The sequence below is a fragment of the Culicoides brevitarsis genome, chromosome 2 (genome assembly GCF_036172545.1).
Source record: "Culicoides brevitarsis isolate CSIRO-B50_1 chromosome 2, AGI_CSIRO_Cbre_v1, whole genome shotgun sequence".
Taxonomy (NCBI): domain Eukaryota; kingdom Metazoa; phylum Arthropoda; class Insecta; order Diptera; family Ceratopogonidae; genus Culicoides; species Culicoides brevitarsis.
Genome location: NC_087086.1, coordinates 22872378 through 22893747, shown reverse-complemented (window position 1 = coordinate 22893747; position 21370 = coordinate 22872378). Strand labels below are relative to the sequence as shown.

The following is a 21370-nucleotide window of genomic DNA, read 5'->3' as shown; positions in this document are numbered from 1 at the left end:
CAAAAAATATTATTTACATAGTTTTTTTTTATCTATTGCACTTTCAATTTATAGATTCTGATTCTTATTGATTCAACATATTTCAAAGTTTTTGTATTTTAAAAAGCGCATTTTTAACATGAATATTTTTGTTTGGAACAGAATGCCAAATTATTTTTTTAGAATCACAACATAAAAACATCATCGCCATTTTTCTGTATTCATACACAATATTTGAGTTCCATATATGCACTTAATACACACAAAATTGAACTAAGTTTCTACAACAATGATGAAAATCTTTGAACTCATCTTTATAACACTATTAGTGTTAATTATTTAAATTATACTACTTAGCAAAAGTTTAAAATAAACGTTTTCGAAATTATTTTGTTTTACAAAAATATAAATGAAAAATATCGTTCATAGTTATTTTTACGCAGAAAAGTATTATATTATTTTGGTAAATTTGTAAGTAAGAGTTTGATCGTTTAACTATCACATAAAAACTACAGAGACTTGAATAAGAAGGAGCCGAAAAATAAAAGCGGCTTGGACGTGTCAAGTAACACAAAAAGGTAAAAATTGGCTGCGTAGAAATATTCAAAATTCATTTTCAAAGCGGAATAATTCATACTTACGGTTGTGGAAGACATATTATAATTTGAAAAATCTTTAGCGTTTGCCATTACCATATTTAAATCGTTATTTTGCTTCCAAAATTTTTATGGTTTTTTATACAAAAAATGGGTAAAAAATTAAAATATTTTACTTTATTCACATTTCAAGTATATTTATCCAAAAATTGAACGAACAAATGGAAAGGCAATAAAAAATTGAATTGAGCAAAAGCAGTTAGTGAAAAGCAAAATACTATATTGCTTTTTTACAAGAAAAAGCCAATGTTTTTAAGAACTTCCTTAAGTCGAATCAATATCATTAAAGCAAGAGTAGAAAGCAGTTTAAGCTCTGTTTAATTGTTTTGTATTGATAATCTATGAGCACTTAGACTGTAAAGTGCGATACCCACATTCCCATCCGTCACAACTGTAGTGGAAAAAAATCATTATTTCCTAGAGAAAAAAAAGGAATCATGAATCATCATCCTGAAGGAATTTAACCTTTGGTCATATAAAGTATAGGTATTAAAAGTTTTTTTTTTTTTATAATAATGTAAATATTTTGATGGATCTTCAACAAAAACAAATAGGTATACGTATTTCAATGTGTGGTGAACACCTTTTTGTACACCTCTTTGTAAAATTACCTAGCATACAATCTATTCTGGTTTTCAATTGAAAAAAAAAGAAAAAAAAATAATACAAACGCAAAATATCCATGCAATATTTTGAAAAAGTACCATTTGATATTTAATTTAAAAAAAAAAGATAAACGCAGGATTTTAAGCTTTTGTTATCCAATTGATTACTTAGTGTGTATACAATGAAAACTTTAGATAAAAATAATTTGCTTTGTGTAATGAGAAGAGATAAAAATTAAGTGAAGAAAACAAAAAAAAGAAATATAATAATAACTGAAAATTAAATCGTTTAATAGTGATAGGTGATAAATTCAAACAAAATTTTGACATTAAAAGGAGAAGGTGGCGTCAGAATCTCTTAAATCAAGAAACGAAATAAAACTCATCGATTATAAAGGTGATAGTATATAATAATATCAACTGTTTAAGAAATCACGTAAATGATATAAAGATAATATTAAAATTATTATTTTGCTAATAATATATAAATATATATATATAAAAAACCACTAATACTTTGGTCAAAAAATGTATTTATAAAAGAATAAAAAAATATGAAATCTACCTGTCGCCCGCATAGATTTATATAACAAACTTCTTATAGAAATATTTTATTTTTGTAAACATCGATATAGCTAAATTAAACTAAAATGTAAATATATACTTTTTATCATAGCTCGAGTATATCTTAAGTATTTCTTTTACGAATAAATATTATAATTGTCGAAAGTTATTATGTTTGTTTATTAGTAAAAAAATTAATTATTAATCATACACACTCCAAATACAGCAAAAAAAATATGTAATAACATTGTATAAAATCTATACGAAAATCCAATAACCTAAAATCCTAAAACCATATAGTCGCTCTAAATTAAATAAAATACTTTTTTCCGGTGCTTCATTTTTGAAACAAACAAAAAAAACGAGGGGTAAAAATAAAAATTCTAAAACTTCCAACAATTGTGGTCAATTTTCACGGTAATTTAAGCATGATCTTGAAATAACATCTTATCGTATTAAAACTCATTTCATTAACCTCACATCGTTTAAATAAATTTTAAATTACATTATCTAAAATATATAATATAATATAATTATATACCTAATAATATTTATATATAATATAAAAATGTTTTCAGGAGAGAATTTTTATATAATTTCTTTTTTTATGTTCATCGGTGTTATTCATCAAAACTTTTTAATGTTTTTCATCTGTACGAACACTTATAAAACGTTGTAAAAATTATATTTCTATGTATGTAATTATGAATAATAAATATTCAAATGAAATAATAATATGAACGTTTTATCATCATATAAAGTTTTCGTCTAGTTTTATATAATAATAATATACATGTATAAATTGAAGAAAAAAGTAAGGCATTGGCGTGAATGGTTTACATTTATTTTGAGCAATAATATTCTTACAAATACAAATTAGTAACAAGTACCGATTATGGATTATCCAGATTTTGGAGATTTATAGGACACAATTCATCAAAATACAACACCATTGCAAACAAAAAGGTAAGAAAGCTTGTTCTAGCATCTCCTTGAAATAAATAAAAAAAATTATTTACTTTTAAATTTTAATTGAGGACTTTAAAAATAATAAGAGAAAACTTTGTTTTTTTTTTCATGTTCTTTCATCAATTTTATTTTCATCTTATTTAAAAATGTTAGTTTAACAATAAATACGTCATTTTTTCTTCTTTTTTATAAATACACAAAAAAATGATCTAATTTTCTTTGAAAAAAAAGTCAAAAGTAGTTCAAAATACTCGACCATGCTTAGAAAACTTATGCCATATATCAAACCAATCAGACCACCAAACGAAACTATAAAAAAATTACAAAATATATTCAAACCGTATATATAAGTAATTTTAATAAATAAGCATTGTATACTTACTAATAAAACTTAAAATTGACTTTGTACTTCTTTTGATATACCTCAAAGTCGAGAGTTGCATTTGAGAAATTTTAATAATGCTTCCCAATTCACTAGCTTGTTCTTCTTCTAGTTCTTGAACTGTTGTTAGCATAATCGATTCGCATGAAGGTGCGCATTTGCATTCTTTGCGATGTTTCGAAATATCAGCTAGTTGAATATAATTTTAATTAAAAAAAATATTTTTATATACCTAAGTTGTCGAAATTACCAAAATGTTGTGTCAAACACATTAATCCTTCAAAAGTACATATAGCAAATTTATCTGAAATTTGTTCAAAAAATATTAATATAATATTGTAATTTTTTAATGAATACCTGCTGTATAGAATTTACCATTTTCACTATGCGGCATAAAATGATGTGTACAATTACAATAAAAAATTTGTGCTTCAATATGACAAGCTATTGCACAAGTAGAGGATGTATATGTTTCATATAGACTAAAATCTAAAATTGTTTCTATTGTTATTTTTTGAAATTATTTTTAAAAGTATAATAATAATTAAGTATTTATTTTATTTTTAATAAACTTCGGATAGAAATTATTATTTCAGACCTACCTTTTGGCTTGTAACACGAAACTGAAGCCTTTTCGGGATCAATGATATCTTCAGTTTTAAGAATGATATCTTTTTTAGATCCCCATAGAACAGTTTGTTTAATTTCTCGGTCTTGAAATGCATGAGGCACTTCGTTTGGAGGATGTATAAATATTTGTACGTCTTCTAATAGTGCAAATTTTAAATGTCCGGGTCCAGTTTTACGATTACTTGCAAGTATATTTGAAGCTGACGGCTTTGTATTTCTAGAATTGATAGTATAACAAATTCCGAATTCCGTCTCTAAAGGCAAAAACATTTTGCAACAATCAAAGTCGATTTCGTTCCACGTGCAATTTGTTATCATATTTTCACATATAGAACGAAACTGCAAATTCGTGAAACAAATTTTATGATTTAAGTTGTAAGATTGAACTAAAATTATAACGAACCTTCGAAAGTAACTCACTAAAGTTCTTAGGGCAATCTAGGTCCTGTTGACAAAGTTCGCAAGAATAACAAGTACCACTAAAATATGTTATGTCAATAATAAAATCGTCTAATCGCTTATCTCGATCTTCTCCATAATATTTTTCATTTAATTCCCAGTTTCTTTCACCATTAAAAACTTGGCATACAGTGATTCCAGGAAATGTTGTGTTCCAATGAAGGCTTAGATTTATAATTTTCAATTTCTTATTAAAATAACTTATAAGTTTATAACATAAAACTAATAAAAAATAAATTGATAATAAACTATATTAGGTAGGTAATTAATTATAATAATAATTATACTGACAGGCACGAAGAGTCTCACCAATTCTAGCTGAATATGAAAGTAGGCACCTAGACGTTTCAGATCTCTAGCACGTTGGCGTCCGAGACACTTTGTATTTGAAGTTTAAAAGGATTTCAGATATTTCTCACAAGGATAGTAGATAGAATTTGTTTATAAATCGGGGATTTTTGGCAAAAATATTGGTTGTCTGACGAATCCAAAAATATATAACACTTAGAGATTTGGACCAATACTTTGGCCATAAACCCCTGATTTATGAATTCTATCTACTCTCCTTGTGAAAGATACCTGAAATCCTTTTGAATTTTAAATGCAAAGTGTCTCGGTATGAGTGGGCATTTTGGAGACACATTGAGGTCTTCGTGTCTGTCAGTGTTATGAAGAGCTACTGTGATAAATCGTACATATGCCCCAACTTTATACACAAAACGCAATTTTCAAAGCCATCTAATATCAAAGTTTTATTCAATGTTTTGATTCCAAAAAATGAAACTTAGAAATTTAGCTTTGCAACTGATGTGCTAGCTTACAAAAAGCTCTCATTTTTAACTTAATCTTCCCAAAAAGTGCGTATATGTGATTTATCACATTAGCCTTTTGAATATACGATGTAAAAACGAAAGATCATATACCGTAATCTACATAATGCTATGAGAATTTAAAAATCTGTTCTCTTAACGAAAATGGAAGTCAAAATTCGTTCTCTTAACATTTTTTTGTTTCAAATTCTAATTTTTGAAAATTTTTAACTAAAATATTTGAAATTTCAACTAATTTTGTACTTTTATGTATTTTTATTTTAAAATTATCATTTTTGTGTCAAAAACATTTAAAAATCCAACTAAAATTTGTTTAAAAAAATATTTAAAAATATTAAAAATTTAAGAGAAATTAATTTCAAATTCATCTCTTAATTTCAAAATTAGCCTTCTCTTAATTTATCTACATTTTTTCGTTTCATTTGAATTTTAACGGTTTTTTTTCTCTTAGCATTATGTAGATTACGGTAATCTTGCTTTGAACTTTATGTGTTCTTTAAACAATGTAACTTACTTTAGTGTATCAACAGTAAATGAATCTGGTCTTTCCCAAAATGTGCGCATCATTGTTTTTGAAACATCATAAGTCCAGGAGGCCATTGTAAAAATGGCTGATAAAACCCCGACACGTAAAAATAATAGGAGATAGGGTTTAACTTTCACCATTATTAGGGTTTATCTTTTCACCAAAGACCAAGTTTTATCTGCTATATATAAAAGTTTTTTATTTCAAATTTTTGTGTTGCTTTAAATTTTCGATAAATAATTTCTATACAGATTTTTTTTAAACTTTTTTATTGGAAGTTTTCTTGTTCAATTTTGAACTAAATTGTATAATTTTGTTATTGAGTTATTGTTTTGACTTAATTTTCATTTTCCAAAAATATTTTGGAGAATATATTTTAAAAATATCTTATTAATTTTTTGTATCAAAAAAAGTATTCATTTAGTTATTTGTAATTATAGTATTACAAATACGCTTTAAAATTGTTTGAAAATTCAAAAAAAAAAAACTAAAAATTGGAAGAATAAGAATATAAAATAAGGGGAATAAACGAGAAAAAAGATAAGTTCTTGCAACACATAAATTATATTTCATGTGTTTTATTATTAAAGTAATAGCCGATTTTAAGAAATAACAGTTAAATATAAGTTTTACCTTTTTATTCAAAATCTTTTTTCTTTAAATATTTTACTACTTATAATGTTTTTCTGACACCACGCTTCAGTTTTCCACCTTTTCACTATGAAGCTTTCAAATGATTTAGCTGTCTAAATAATTTCTTTTTTTTTGTATTTATTACTTTAATGTGATTCCATTCGTTCCAGTATATTTATTTATATCACACAGTGTATTTATCCAAATTTGCTGTAATAAAACATTTGAGATTTTTTATTATTTATATATTATTCTAATATGTAAGCATCATTCTTTTATTGTATTATTTTAGGGCAAATATTTTTTTATGCGTCTCAAATAACATTTTCAACATTTTTAAACCAAAATATTGTAGCTATTTTTAAACCCTTTTTTCCAAAATATGACATTTTTAGTAGAAATGCACTGTATGAAATCATTAACAGATTAAAAGATTAAATATTCGTTATATCTACATAAAATAAATGGACATTTTTGATGTAATTTGATAAAAATCAAATAAAAAATCAATCATCAATAAAAGTTTGAATTACTCCATAAAATATATAATCACAAAAAATATACATGTATCTAAAAAATGTTTAGAATTTAAAAAATATAAGAAATACATACATCTATAAAGCATTTTCTGATTAAAATATATTTTTATATAATTTATAAATATGAATAAATAGCATAAAAGTTTATTTATACAAGAGGTGTATTTTATCTTATACCATTGACAGCGCATGCTTCATAACTACCCGAAAGGTTAAGTTTTCTAAAGCTTGCTCACGCTTTCCCTACTTTTGATATACATACAACAATAATCATAAAATATTACGTACTCATAAGTATGGATTACTATACAGCAGACAAGTAAAAGCTTGGTGCTTTTTTATTTGATTTACGAATTCTCATCGCGCATCAAATTTATATGTATGTAATACAGAACGGAGTATGAATGCAAGTTCTGGATTCGACACGAATGTGTACGATTCGGTATCTCACAAAGAAAAATAATTACAACCGTATGTTTTTACCTACTTTTGATTTCCTAACTTTAGTCTGCGAGTTGATTTCACTTGATTTGGATGGTCGAAATAATATCATTAATCGGAAAGTGTGTACCTCAATGTATTGTGTATATAAATAAATACATAGCATAATAAATAGAGTAAAAATAATCAGAAATAACAATTATAGCTGTGTTATAAAAAAAGAGCAAGAGTAAAGAAAAGGTATATCCTTTCGATAATAAGTGAATAAAAATCGTTGTGTAGTTAGCATCATATGAAAGCTAATTTCGTTCTGCTCATAAGCGGTCGATAACTCGGTCGGTGTTTAATTTGGAGAAAAAAAAATTCTGGAATTAATTTTCATACGTTTGTATTTCAACCTTCACTAGTTAATTTTTATCAAGGACAACAAAATACTTGCGTATAAATATTTAGTTTTTCGAAATTTGGTTCAAATTTCATCGTTTGTACTTTTTGTCAATTTAAGACATCAATAAACTCAGGATCATACGTACAATTCGGATTTTTTCGTTCGTGTGTAACAAGTGATTTACCTGAGCTTTTTTCGATGTAGTGTTTGTGTCGTTTTGTCTTATCAGTGTTCATGAACATGCGTGTGTAAAATGTATTCTTACTCTCATGATGAGTGACTACTCTTTATATTGGTAATAAATATACTCTCTTAAATGCAAGTGCTATATAGAAAGCTGTCTCGTACTAAAATTCTATTTTTAACTTTTTGCTATAATGAAACATTCTTGCACTGTTTGGAACAAACCTAGAAAAAACAGTCTTTGTCATTTAAGAAAGTCCGAATGTATTTATTTGTATTTTTATTGAAAACAAATTTTCATTTACTTTATGTTTTTCTCAAATTGTTCGTCTTGATAAGGCAAATACAACAAAAACAAAAGTATTTTGCGTAATGGATGTTTAAATTTTAAACAAATTAAGTGAGATTTCCGAATTTGAACCATTTTTTTTAAATTTAATTTTTAACGAGTGATATGTAATTTTTTATTGCAAAATAAGAGAAAAGTATACGTGTGGCGAAAAAAAAGTCAACATTCAAAGTTTTTATTTTAAAATTTTTTACGCACCGTTTTTTACGTTTTTTACGCACAGTCAGAAATGCTTCCAAATAGTTCTAAAAATTTGAAAAATATCCTATTTACAAAACTTATTTCTGTTGCTCCTATTTTTATTTACCTATTAATTTATTTATGAAGCCCTGTAAATAAACATGAAAAGCATATTTTAAATCAAAATATAAATTAATATCCAAAAATATATTAGGTAAATGGGTATAAACAATAAAAAAATTATGTTTAAATTTAATATCCGATCTTTAAAAAATTTAAATCATTTATTTTTTATATTTTTTTTATTATGATTTAATTTCTGTTTGAGTTTGAAAAATGGAAAGACCAAAAATACTTTTTCTTTCAAAGAATAAAAAAATATAGGTACATAGGTACTTTTTTCAGTACACATAGCAAGCAAGCATAAAGCAGAGTAATTTGCCACATTTATCTGTTTTTGGTTACTATGATATTTATCTACATATACCTTATAAGAACTCCAAATAAACTGATAAAAAGCACGCAACGGAATTTATTGCGCTAAAAATATTATCCATTTAATTAATTAATATAATGAGTACAGTACTGCTACGAAAAATTTCACATGTGAATTCGCCTATTATTCAAATTAAAAAACTTCTTAATTTTCTTAACTTATAAAACAACGTACGCTTGGTAATTGTTTTGGTTTAAAAAAATAAAATTATTAAAATGAGTCTTAAAGATGATCCCAGCTAAAAATTATAACCTGTGAATAGTTTTTTAACATAACTTCTTCTTTGTTCTCTAACAAGAAAAATTTATTTAGAATTCTAAACAGCAATACAAAAGATACATTTTAAATATGGACGTACTTATATTTTAAACTAAATTTTGATAATTAAATTTCGTTTTCATTCACAATTTAAATCACATTTTTATTGAAACATGTTTATGTTTCATTTTAGCTATTGCTAGCACATTTTTAAAACGTTTTTTATCTATCTAATTTGATTTTTTTTCTAGAGTTAAACAAGAAACATATTTAAAGATCTCAAATCAACATAAAATATACAAAAAATGGGTTGTTTTGGAAGCAAAGATCGTCTTACTAAAGAGGACATGGACTTTCTTAAATCACACACTCGATATGATGAGCAAACAATAAAAGAGTGGTACAAAGGGTTTAAGGTAAGATGCCCAATAAATTAGATATTTAATCATTTTTTCATATATGTTTTTTGCTTAATTCTAACTTTTCATCATAATTTCCATTTATATCATAATTTTGATCAATTTGTGCGCTTCCACAAATAGATATTTTTTTCATCATGACTTGAGTAATATCTTTTTTGTATGCTTTTCTATAAAAATGCAAAAATAATACCAGATTGATAATAGTCTCTGCAATTATTACATATATGACATTTTTTCTAAAGTTACATGACAGCCAAAGAGAACCTAGCATATAAAACAAAATTATAAGAAACTGTATTATTTGAAGTGTAGTCAAATATCTTTTCCACCATAAAAATTTTCTGAATTGTGGCCCTAGTGCAGCAACAAGATAATAAAAGTACATTATCATGTGAACGAATATGTTGCATATGCCGACAATACCGAATTCTAGCCCTTGGAAATATTTTGAAGCAGTCCATAAAATAGCCACTACACTTATATGATGATAAACATGGAGAAATGTAACATGACTTTGCTTTTTGTTAAGAACGAAAAATACTGTGTCGAACAAATCAAAAACTCTGTCTATCGTGGCATGCCAAAGAGCCAGTGATACAGTATCTCCAAAATGTTTCGTTTCCTCGTCAGTTAATCCATTAACACAACCAAAACGAACCATATGTTTCATAAATTGCTTATGCATGACCATCTGTAACAATATACGAACAATAATTATATTTTATATAGTTAAACCGCCTCAAATGAAACCTAATATTAATATCCAAAATTAAATAAACACTTGCATTTTCAATAAAAACTGAAAAATAGTGTTTAGTTTCATTTAAAGCTATTTTAAATTCACTTTACTCACTTGACTAATAAGCCAGAAGTTATAATAAACTTGAAAAGTGTTATATAAAATAATCATGTATTTCAAATTAAATGGAGCACGATTACGCATGTAATTTGGCCCTAAATACAACACGAAGAAAGCATAAGAAATTAGAATAACTGTTATTGGTACAGGTGACCCAAACAGTGGCCAAGTATCAAGAAGAGGACCTTCAAATGTAACATTAAATGTATTGTTTATTTTTAAAAAGTGTTTTTTTTAAAACATTAACTTACTGCTTCCCACTTTAAGTCGATCGTTCAATTCTGTTAAGAAGGCGAGAAATGAGCCCATTATATTATATATTTTTAAACCTGCAGCACGTTCAAAAGGTTTTGACAAACTAACTTGAAGTGCAAGAGAGTAAATTCATAAATAATAATTAAACACAATTGATGTACGTTGCCGAAAAGTTACTTTTGCGAATCTAATTCATATACGTTCATATATAATGTATTACCATATAAATGATATTTCAACCTGTACGATATTTTGACATTGAAATTATTATAACGAGTTTTGTAATGCTTGGTTTGTTAGATTTACCCTTTTATTTTCGCAGGGATCCAACTATTCCCTTCAAACTTCAACTCAAAAAAAAAAAAAATATATATACATGTATACTTCAACATTTAACGTAATATTATTTGTTTGAAATATGTATCTCTTGATAAAAATTACATTGAAAACATAAATTAATCCGTAGATTTAGTTCTACCCATCAAAAGTTGTTTTTAACAAGGAATCAACAACTAAATACACGCATTCAATGCCAATTTCTAGTAAAGTAAAAGTTTTGTGTATAGGTAAATGTAATAAAATTTTCGCCATATTTTAGTTTATTTACTATTATAATACAATACTGCAAATTGTGCTGGTGACTTTGCCCGTCTTTTAGGTTTGAGTGTAAAACTTGCACTATCACTCTTAAGTATGTACCTTCTGCATAACTTTATGCATTTAAATAACTTTTAAAATTATAGAATCAAACACAAAATTCAAAAAATATTTATGTAAAAGTAGGCAAATTTTACTTAAAAATTATTGACAATTTTTCAATAATTATATGTTTTCATTCTAATGTTCTGTGTTCTACATTTTTGAAAATTGCATTTGCCTAATGCATTACCAATCTATTTAAAGTGCAAGTCACTTACAGCTTATCAACTTATCACTTTCAACTTATCACTTTCAACTTATCAGTTTTGAAAATGTTAGGTTTGAAGCACTAAACAATTTATATCTACCTTTACCTTTACCTTTTATCTCTACCTTAAGACTTTGTTAATGGAATTTGATGAAACTGGTTCCAAATTTTGAGATAGTAATAAATGATCAAAAAATTATTGTGTTAGTTATATTGAGTTTTTGGTAAAGAGTAGATGATAGTTGTGTATTACAATAAATATAAAAATAATTGTTTAAAATATGTCACGAGTTTACTCATGGATTGAGTCTTTCGAAAGGCTGAGTGTCGGAACTAGTAATATGTTTATTCACAGATTGTTTTTTTGATCTGATGATATTTATATTATGTTCGCAGGTCCTCTAATTGATTCATGGCCGTTGTTTGGCTCACCAATTCCAGTTGCGTCTATTCTGTTGTTTTATATTACTTTTGTTTTATTTTTGGGTCCAAAGTGGATGAATAATCGAGATCCATATAAATTGCGTATTATCATTATACTGTACAACGCTTGTCAAGTCTACTATAATTGGTGGATTATTAAAGAGGTGAGTAAAACCTCTGATAAAATACAGAGCAAAACTAAAAATTTCTGTCATGCATTAAGATATGAACAAGTATCGATTTATAGTGATATTTAATGAACCCTAGATGTTAACCGAAAAGCAGTTTATCCCGAATTTCCTTAATTTTGGATGCACAAATGTTACTGAAACAGAACGAATTCGTTTTCGCAATGAAACATACCGAGCTTATTGGCATGGAACAATGAACAAATTTCTTGATTTACTTGATACTGTATTTTTTGTCTTGACAAAAAAACAGAATCATGTCACATTGTTGCACGTGCAACATCATACTGCCGCTGCTGCCGTTCTATGGATTGTAGCAAAATATTATTCAGGTACAGATAAATAAGATAAAAAAATAATTATCGTTTCAACAAAAAATCAAAATAATTAATAAGATTACCTTGAATTTAAAACAGGTTTAGAGATCATGGTTGTAGGCCTTTGTAATATGACAGTTCACATGGTCATGTATTTTTACTACTTTGTTTCATCACTAGGACCATCTTTTAAAAAGTATTTGTGGTGGAAAAAGCATTTGACTTTACTTCAAATCTTTCAGCTTATAGTAATAATAACATACAACACAGTCGCGTTATGGTTTGCATGCAACTTTAATAAAAATATAATTGCTTTATTATGCATAGAAACTGGAATTAATTTAGCATTGTTTTTGAATTTTTACGTTAAAAGCTATGGCCATAAAAATAATTTTAATATGTTGGCTAAAAAAATAGCCATTTGTGGAAGTTTGCAAATTGAAAATGAAGACAAAGATAAAAATAATAATAATATAGAAAATTTTCAAAAAACTCATAAAAAGAAAAATTAAAATCATCACTTGCCTTTATTTTAAAATTTAGTTCTTTTCTTATCATGAAAGGTAAAATCATTTTGTAAAACATTAAAAGTATCCTTCCGACAATGTAAATCAAACTTTTATTTAGTCCGTAGAAAAATTGTACAAATATGAAGAACACGACAATAAAATATATTATTATTATTATTAAATCAAACTTTATGACAACAATATCGGTTAGATAATGTGTCAGAATGCGTTATGATGGTCCAAATGTAAATATATTTTACAAATAAAATATATTTTGAAAAAGAAAAATGTTGTTGAACTGTAAATTAATTTTTCTTGTTTTTTTTTTGTTTGTTAGCAAGATTGTCCTAATGGTCGATTAACACCAGCGAAATTTGTTGATATGTACAAAATGTTTTTTCCTTCCGGAAATGCAGAAGAATTTTGTGATCATGTGTTTAGAACATTTGATATGGACAAAAATGGATATATTGACTTTAAGGTAATTGTGACAAAAGCAAATTTAATACAAAACTCATGCACTTCTTATCCTTTTCATATTTCAATATAATAAGTGTTAAAAAACAAAAAAAAAATTTCGATAATCTTATATGCTTATAGGAATTTTTGTTAGCAATAGATGTCACGTCGAGTGGAACGCCAGAAGAAAAATTAAAATGGGCATTTAGAATGTACGATGTTGATGGCAATGGTGTAATAGATATTCAAGAAATGACTAAAATTGTACAGGTTGGTATTTTATTTCAATTTCGAAAGTTTTTTTTATTAATGAAAATTAATTATTGTAGGCAATTTATGACATGTTAGGTGCTTGTTCATCTAATAAACCAGCTGATTCTGCAGAAGAACGTGCAAAAAATATTTTTGCTAAAATGGATGAAAATAATGACGGGCAGTTGACGCAAGATGAGTTTTTAAAAGGATGTCTACAAGATGAAGAACTTTCAAAAATGTTGGCTCCTTAAGCCATTTTACATTGAATTATTATATACACAAACCTTAAAGAAAATCAATTACCTAAAATTATAATACATTTGAATTTTCAAAATCCGTGAAAGTGTACTGCCACAAATAGTTAATGAATCCAAACTATATTCTTCAGAGCAGATAATCATTAGGTTTAAAAAAAGGCTTCAATGTTTGGTTAATCGAAAGCACAAACAACAAGAGTAGTTTATCTTAAAACATTTTTTGATACAAAATAACAAGGAACCTCAATAATAATTACATACATAATTCGAATTGTTTTTTAAAAATTAATTTATAGTTTTATATTTAAATTAGGTATAGCTTTAAAATTGTATTTCTATATAAATTATTATATTGGATTCTTAATATTAAATGGTTTACTTGAATGATTTACTTGAAATTAGGCGAATAAAAATACTAATAAATATTCCTTTTATTTTTCCTTCAAAATTAATTACAAAGTAAATGTTATTTTACAAACTTTTAAACAGTGATTATTCAATTTGATACCGCAGACTGTAGAGCGAAAGATACAAAAAGATATAAAAACAATATTAATATCAAAAATATTCCAATGTATTCAAAAACCAAATGGTACAAAAATATTAAAGAAAAAAATGAACGTACAGATTGCATTCCTTTAATTATTTAAAATTATTTTGTTTAAGAAATCTTTTCTCTCATTGATTTATATAGATTGACTAAATACGAAATTAATTACCAAAAAAAAAATGAATAGCAAATAAGAACTTATTAAATATATCATAAATATAAATTTAATATAATTAAGATATAAGAAATATAATTATTTCAACATGCAACTTGATGCAACTTAAAAATTAAACCATCTTAATGTTAGCGAAAGTACTAAGTCTACACTTTAACAATATAACGGATTGGACAAAAAATTAAAAATGGGTGCATTCAAGATTGTTCATTGATGGACATCAATAATTTTTTCCAAAAAAATTTCATCGAACGTGTTTAAGTTATAAGATGGATTGTTCGATTTATCGTTAAAATCATCGTTAAAATCATCATTAATCGTTAAAATATATCATAAAAGTAAAAAACATTCATCAAAAAACTCAATTATGATGGAAAAAATATATCAGAAAAAAATCATGATGGAAGCGATGAATGATTTTGAATGCACCGTGATTTTCTTATTTCACTTTCAAATATTCAATTTAAACTAATTTTATTTGAAATAATATTTATAAAAAAACAGTAACAAAGCACTTTGTCTCATTTTTACTAGAAGCAGCATAAAAGTCAATTAAAAAATGATTGTTATAGTTTCTGAATTTCTATCACACTGATTTCCAAGTTAGAAATTCTAAATTTTTCTATAAAAATTCAATATAATAGAAAGTAACGGATTTACAGGTAGGCTACTAAGGCTGCAACTTCGACCGAGCATTCTGTAGAACTCTTTAAAATAGGCCTCTAAATTGTTGAAAAAGGCCCAGTAGTCTTATGTCCGATTGCAAGTAAATCTGCCACTGACAATAGATATAATTTTGCTTTTTCGAGTATTTTATAAAACTCAAAATACGTGAAAAGCACATTTATGTTAATATACGTACTGAACCATTAATAATATGTAGCTCGATTTGATAAATTTCCTGATTTACTTTTGAAATCTTTTGAAGGAATCTTTTTTTTGTTTAAAAATTTCATTTTTAAAAAAAGCTTCTTCTGTGCTCTGCAAAAAAATTGAAAAACTATCAAAAATTCATTTCAAATTTATTATTTTCATAATATCGTTAAAGATGTTTAGAAATCTGTTCATTAGTGTTTTCTTACTATTTTTATACTAAATATACTATAATAATCAATTACTAATTAGTTTCTTAAGGAAATCATATCTTAATGAAATTATATAAAAACAACCAAGCTTCTAAATTCTTACGCAACATGTTTCAAAAAATGAGTTATATTAAAACAACTAAACACAATTTTACTGTAACAAACTTGACAAAAATTGAAGCTCATAGACAAAATGTTCAAAATTTTTTGAGCGTTGTAACGAAAATTTAAAATTTTATCCCCAATATGATATTGAGAAAAAAATTCCTACGGAATTTATGCTAAAAATCTGCCTTAGTAAATTATGGTTATATGGGCAGGTTTTTTTATTATTACCTATTTTGGGAGTAGTCTTCGATTGAAATGAGCTTTGGTGTTCTTGATTAGGCTTATCATACTGAGCAAAATCAAATCGGTCATTTCGGATCATGATTGTTGATCGCGAGCGGCTTTTTTTGCGGTTTTTACGCAAAACTACCAAATGTGCATATCCTCAGAGTGTCACAGAGAAAAAAGAATTCCAAATTTGTTTAAAACTTTTTAAAACCTAAAATTTGTTGTAAAATTAAACCCAACTTAGAGCAGACAGAAATCTCATGTAAATCGATTTTCTCGGAAGTAGAAGTAAATTAAAATCTAAAATGATCAATTTGGTTTTGCTCAGAATAACAAGTCTTCAGCTCAATCAAAAATAAAAAAATATATATTTTATATTAAGCTCATATATATTAGTTCTCTAACATATTCAACACATTTTTTTATTTGCCGAAACAAGTTGAGATTTTTGTCGCACTATCTAATAAATAATCTTTATTATCGTTAATGCTTTAACATTAACATATTAGCATATATTATTGGGTTATCAGAGATTATCATTGGATTATTCAATTTGGTCATTTTCTGATTTACTAAACAAATTATATTTTTTAAAGTTTTTTTTTCATAAGCACAATTGTAAAACTAAATAGAATTGTATAATTATTAAATTTATAAGATATAATAGCATTGGAGGGCATCACGATGAAATATAATGATAGGAAGTGGAAAATCTCAGATCAGACTGATTTTCTACATCCTACAATATAGACAAAATAGGTTATTTAATAATAGGCTTGTCATTACTGTCGTCCAGTGAGTTCAATGTGTTAACTCTATAAAACTGACCTAACACAATCTTTAAACACAAAGTGATGAATATTAAGACTATTTTCTTGAAAAAAAAATTCAAAAAATTATTTTTCTATTCTCCTAATATTTCTTATACAATAACCATCAAAAACTTGATTCATATAATAACGTTTGAGCAGCATTGCTTGTATTGAATGATAAACTAATAATTTTCAATGAAAAACTAAAGCACCAAATAAAATTTTAATGTAGATATTAAGTATTAAGAATAAAAACTTTAACATTTTAGGGAACCAAAAGCGTCTATGTAACAACTAGATATAAAGCCTTTTAAAAAGTCCGTGATAACTAATCCTTACATTTAAATTTAATTTTGAGTAATTAAGTATTCACATGAATTATAACACAAAGCTATTCTAGTCACATCAAAAGATACATTAAAAGCTACTAATAAAAAGTTCTATAGCTTGGAGAGTCTAACAAATATTTGTTAAAAATTATTGAAATTGTATGCATAATATTATCTGCATTTATTTAAACAACATTTTGTTAATTTATATCTTTGAGTTAATTTATTACATATTTCATTTAAAAAAATTAAATATTTGAAAAAGGTTTCGTCTTATAGATAAAATTGTAAAAAATAAAATAACATCATCAATACATTTTAGATGGCCTAAAACTTTTATGGCCTATATCTTTTATTCATTCTCTTTTCTCGAAAACTCACCTCAGTACCTATCTTACAATATTTTATAATAAATATTGTTATTGACATTTATATACTACTATATTTAATCTTATTACTCATTATTTAAGAATTACAAAAAAAATGTATGAAGTATAAAAATAATTTATGTAGTAATAACACCTATATTCAATGAAAAATTATTAATATTATATTAAATAAACATTAAAATATATATGAAGAAATATATTATATTACCGTAAAGTTTAATTGAAAAACAAAATTATGAATAAATATAAAATCCAAACTTAAAAACGCAGGCCATAGTCAATTATACTTATTATCTCTTAATAGTGGAACATATATATAAACTAGATTAATTTTTATATCATTTACCATATAATTTTACAGCTAAAATACTAAAATAAAAAAAATATTTTTCTAATTTCAGGTACATCTATGGTATTGTAATATTTCAAATATTTGATGAATATCAGATCGTTTGAGAAGGATGAATTAATTCTTAAAATTCAAATATGTAGTTTAATTACTTTTTGTTATTTGAACACCGAAGAAAATTCAAATTATTAAAGCGATTGTGAAAACAAAATATTTATTTATTTACGATAAATTTTAGTTAAAACACCTCATTACTCTTATTGTTCATTAAAAACATTTATTTTTTAATAAAAACACTTTATTTTTACCACTAGTTTCGGTATTTATTCATAACCATTTATTCAACTTACAATTATCGTAATTAAAGATTTCTCGAGCTCCAAATCAAAAACTTTTGTGACCATTAATAAATTTCTAACGAAATATATACATATATTTAAATATACAATATAATTAACTTAGATTGAAGAAATATACTAAAAATGGGGAAGCAGAATAGTAAGTTAAAGCCGGAAGTACTTGAAGATCTAAAACAAAATACAGAATTCACAGGTAATATTTTTTTTTTCGATGATTAGATAAACACAGTCTATTAATACTTTATTCTTTTAAGATGCTGAAATTCAAGAATGGTATAAGGGATTTCTTAAAGACTGTCCAAGTGGACACTTGTCTGTAGAAGAATTCAAAAAAATATATGGAAATTTCTTTCCTTATGGCGATGCGAGTAAGGTACGTTTTGAAGCTAAATTACAAATACATATGTAGTTTGATAATTTTTAATAAGGCATTCAAAAAAATTTAGTTTGCTGAGCATGTATTTCGAACATTTGATGCCAATGGAGATGGAACTATTGACTTTCGGGAATTTTTGTGTGCACTCAGTGTTACTAGTCGAGGAAAACTAGAGCAAAAACTTAAATGGGCTTTTTCTATGTATGACTTAGATGGAAATGGATACATATCAAGACAGGAAATGCTTGAAATTGTTACTGTAAGTATTGATTTGTATAATAAAAAAAGTAAAGTTATTATATAGTTGAAATTAAAGGCAATTTATAAAATGGTCGGTAGCGTTATGAAAATGCCAGAAGATGAAAGCACACCAGAAAAAAGAACAGATAAAATTTTTCGTCAGATGGACAAAAATAAGGATGGCAAACTAAGTCTTGAAGAATTCATAGAAGGCGCCAAAAGTGATCCGTCAATTGTTAGATTGTTGCAATGCGATCCGCAGGCACAGTGAACAATTTCATTAACAATTTCGCACTTTAAAAACGAAAAATACCTATCCTATTTGCATTATTCAATACGTTAAATTTTCCTAAGAACCACAATTTACTTACAGTAATTATTATAATATCTAAACAAACAATATATATATGTATATAATATCATAAATATATATAGGTGATATATAATATATGATATAATATATATAAATATATATATATAGGTGTATTCATACTCACAAATTTCTTCAAATGCATCACTAAAAATTAAGAAAAAAAGTTTGTTACAATAATTGTACAATTGCTTTGGATTTTACGGAGTTTGAAAAATGTAGGAAAAAAGATAAACTTTTAAGTAAAAATTTCCAATAACTCGGCAATTCATATTTGAAAAATCAAATTCATATAAAATATTTAAAAATCAAGAGTTATCGTTACCTCTGCGTACGCATTATAAATTAAAAAGGTGGAAATCCAAAACAATCCAAAACAGCTATTGTAAAATCCTAAATAATTATAGAAAAGAACTTAAATCTTTAAATTGAGCTCCTTCCTAAAACATAGTTAAGATACTTTTTTTTAAATTTTCATCTTATTGGTTTTGCAACATATCTTAAAGTAAGTAATTGATTTTGTTTTTGTGTCTTTTAAAGTATAACAAATTTTTTATATACCTACCTAAATATGTATTCGTTTGTTTTGTTTTTTTTTTTTTTTTTGGTAAATATAATCAAGAGCCAAGGCTAATTCAAAGATCTCGTAAATGAAGTATTCTTGGTGAATAACTTCTTTGTAAATTAACTTAAAAGTAAGTTCTCTCGAAAATTCAAAAGAACTGCATTGTAACTATTGAGATAACTGTAGTAGCCCTAATATTTGTTTTTCACAGATAATTTATATATAATGATAGTTACATTTATTTATTTCGATTATTTATTTTAATTTTGTTGCTCTCTTTATTCTTCCATATTGGTATAAAATTAAAATTTGAGAATTTAATTATTGACAAAAAGTAATCACTGAACATATTAACATACTTTATTTTATTGGATTAAATTTTATATCAAAAAAGATATAAAGAATTTATGTATTTTTTAAGATGAATTTATTAATCAAAGTGAAGCAGCACTGCAAAGTTTATGTTCAATAAATTAAAGTAAAATGTATTAAGTAAAATATTATATAATTACAAATAATGTTTAAAATAGATTACCTATATTAAAGAACAATTTATGGTAATATTGAAAACCACTTGGGCCGATACAAAAATCAAAAACCTTTTCAGTAAGACCTTTTAAATATTAGGTGGAATATATATCGAGTATTTTACAAACTAAATAAAAATGTACATTTTGATTTTGTTGAGAGTATTAAAATGTATGAAAATATTGAATTTTAAAATATTATCAAAATTTACTTTTTTATTTTTAGATACTCGATATTAGATTTTTCACTTTTGAATTGCTCAAAGAATAGGGTGGAAGGAAACCAAAATCATTTTTGAATATTGTATTGGTCTCTTATAAAAATGTTTGAATTTTAATCTCTGTATATTTTTGAAATAATAATCAGTACAATAAATACATAAAACGGCAAAATTTATTATAATAGTTAGAAAAACGAAGTGCAAAAATTTCCTTTAAATGTTTAATTTATTATTTTATTTATTTTATGTTTGTAAAAATTTTCAATGAGTCAATTAAATATGAAAATAATATATTCCATTTTAAAAATACCAAAATCCCGGCTTTAAAATTTACTTACAAAAATTCAAATCTGGTTTTCTGGTATGACGATTTTTTTTTTCGCCTCATTCATCAATTTTTATGAAAGATTCAAAATTTTTAAAACTATCATAAAATTTTTAAAAACATAGAGAAAAAAATCGCCAAATCAAAAGTTTCTTCTTATTAAGTTTTTTAGTTCTATTACTGTTTTATTTATTAAAAAAAACTCAAACTGGGATTTTGGCATTTTTAGAATGGAATGTTATTTTTAAATAATTTTGCATGTTTAGCAAATATGTGTTTAATATATCTAACCAAAGAACTTCAATATGTTTAAGGTAAGAAGGTAAGTTTAAGTTTTGAATAATCCAAAATAAACATGAATAATCACAACAGTACAATAGGATGAACCGTCCATCCTTTAATCCTATGCACAACGTATTCTTAATACAAATAATAACAATGTTT

General features: G+C 25.3%; 5 protein-coding genes across 7 annotated transcripts; 3 read left to right on the top strand and 2 right to left on the bottom strand.

Annotated features, from left to right (window-relative positions):
- The first annotated feature begins 1276 nt into the window (after positions 1-1276).
- Positions 1277-19905, top strand: LOC134832829 (neurocalcin homolog). 2 transcript variants are annotated; one of them, XM_063847013.1, is made up of 6 exons: positions 1277-1637; positions 17996-18006; positions 18406-18495; positions 18557-18675; positions 18749-18937; positions 18995-19905. In XM_063847013.1, exons 3-6 carry the CDS (start codon positions 18426-18428, stop codon positions 19187-19189), a joined length of 573 nt encoding a protein of 190 aa, XP_063703083.1. In that variant the 5' UTR covers positions 1277-1637; positions 17996-18006; positions 18406-18425; the 3' UTR covers positions 19190-19905. The 2 variants fall into 2 exon arrangements, with proteins under 2 accessions (XP_063703083.1, XP_063703082.1); XM_063847012.1 differs by lacking the exon at positions 17996-18006.
- Positions 2607-14314, top strand: LOC134832830 (neuronal calcium sensor 2). Of its 2 annotated transcripts, none has more exons than XM_063847014.1 (5): positions 2607-2770; positions 9319-9483; positions 13285-13428; positions 13548-13676; positions 13736-14314. In XM_063847014.1, exons 2-5 carry the CDS (start codon positions 9373-9375, stop codon positions 13910-13912), a joined length of 561 nt encoding a protein of 186 aa, XP_063703084.1. In that variant the 5' UTR covers positions 2607-2770; positions 9319-9372; the 3' UTR covers positions 13913-14314. The 2 variants fall into 2 exon arrangements, with proteins under 2 accessions (XP_063703084.1, XP_063703085.1); XM_063847015.1 differs by lacking the exon at positions 2607-2770 and adding an exon at positions 7299-7453.
- LOC134828754 (uncharacterized) lies at positions 2943-5740 on the bottom strand. The gene is made up of 7 exons (XM_063841740.1): positions 5589-5740; positions 4189-4408; positions 3758-4124; positions 3531-3644; positions 3406-3459; positions 3156-3344; positions 2943-3082 (listed from the first exon to the last, which is right to left on the bottom strand). The coding sequence occupies exons 1-7, from the start codon at positions 5738-5740 to the stop codon at positions 2943-2945; spliced, it is 1236 nt and encodes a 411-aa protein (XP_063697810.1).
- On the bottom strand, positions 9521-10567 carry LOC134832359 (very long chain fatty acid elongase AAEL008004-like; the record flags this gene model as incomplete). The annotated part of the gene is made up of 2 exons (XM_063846352.1): positions 9521-10186; positions 10343-10567. Coding segments are annotated over 2 exons (891 nt in total), but the record flags the coding sequence as incomplete, so codon positions are not given.
- On the top strand, positions 11658-13216 carry LOC134831662 (very long chain fatty acid elongase 4-like). Its single transcript, XM_063845456.1, has 4 exons — positions 11658-11846; positions 11907-12097; positions 12201-12453; positions 12538-13216. Exons 1-4 carry the CDS (start codon positions 11792-11794, stop codon positions 12948-12950), a joined length of 912 nt encoding a protein of 303 aa, XP_063701526.1. The 5' UTR covers positions 11658-11791; the 3' UTR covers positions 12951-13216.
- Positions 19906-21370: the final 1465 nt, after the last annotated feature.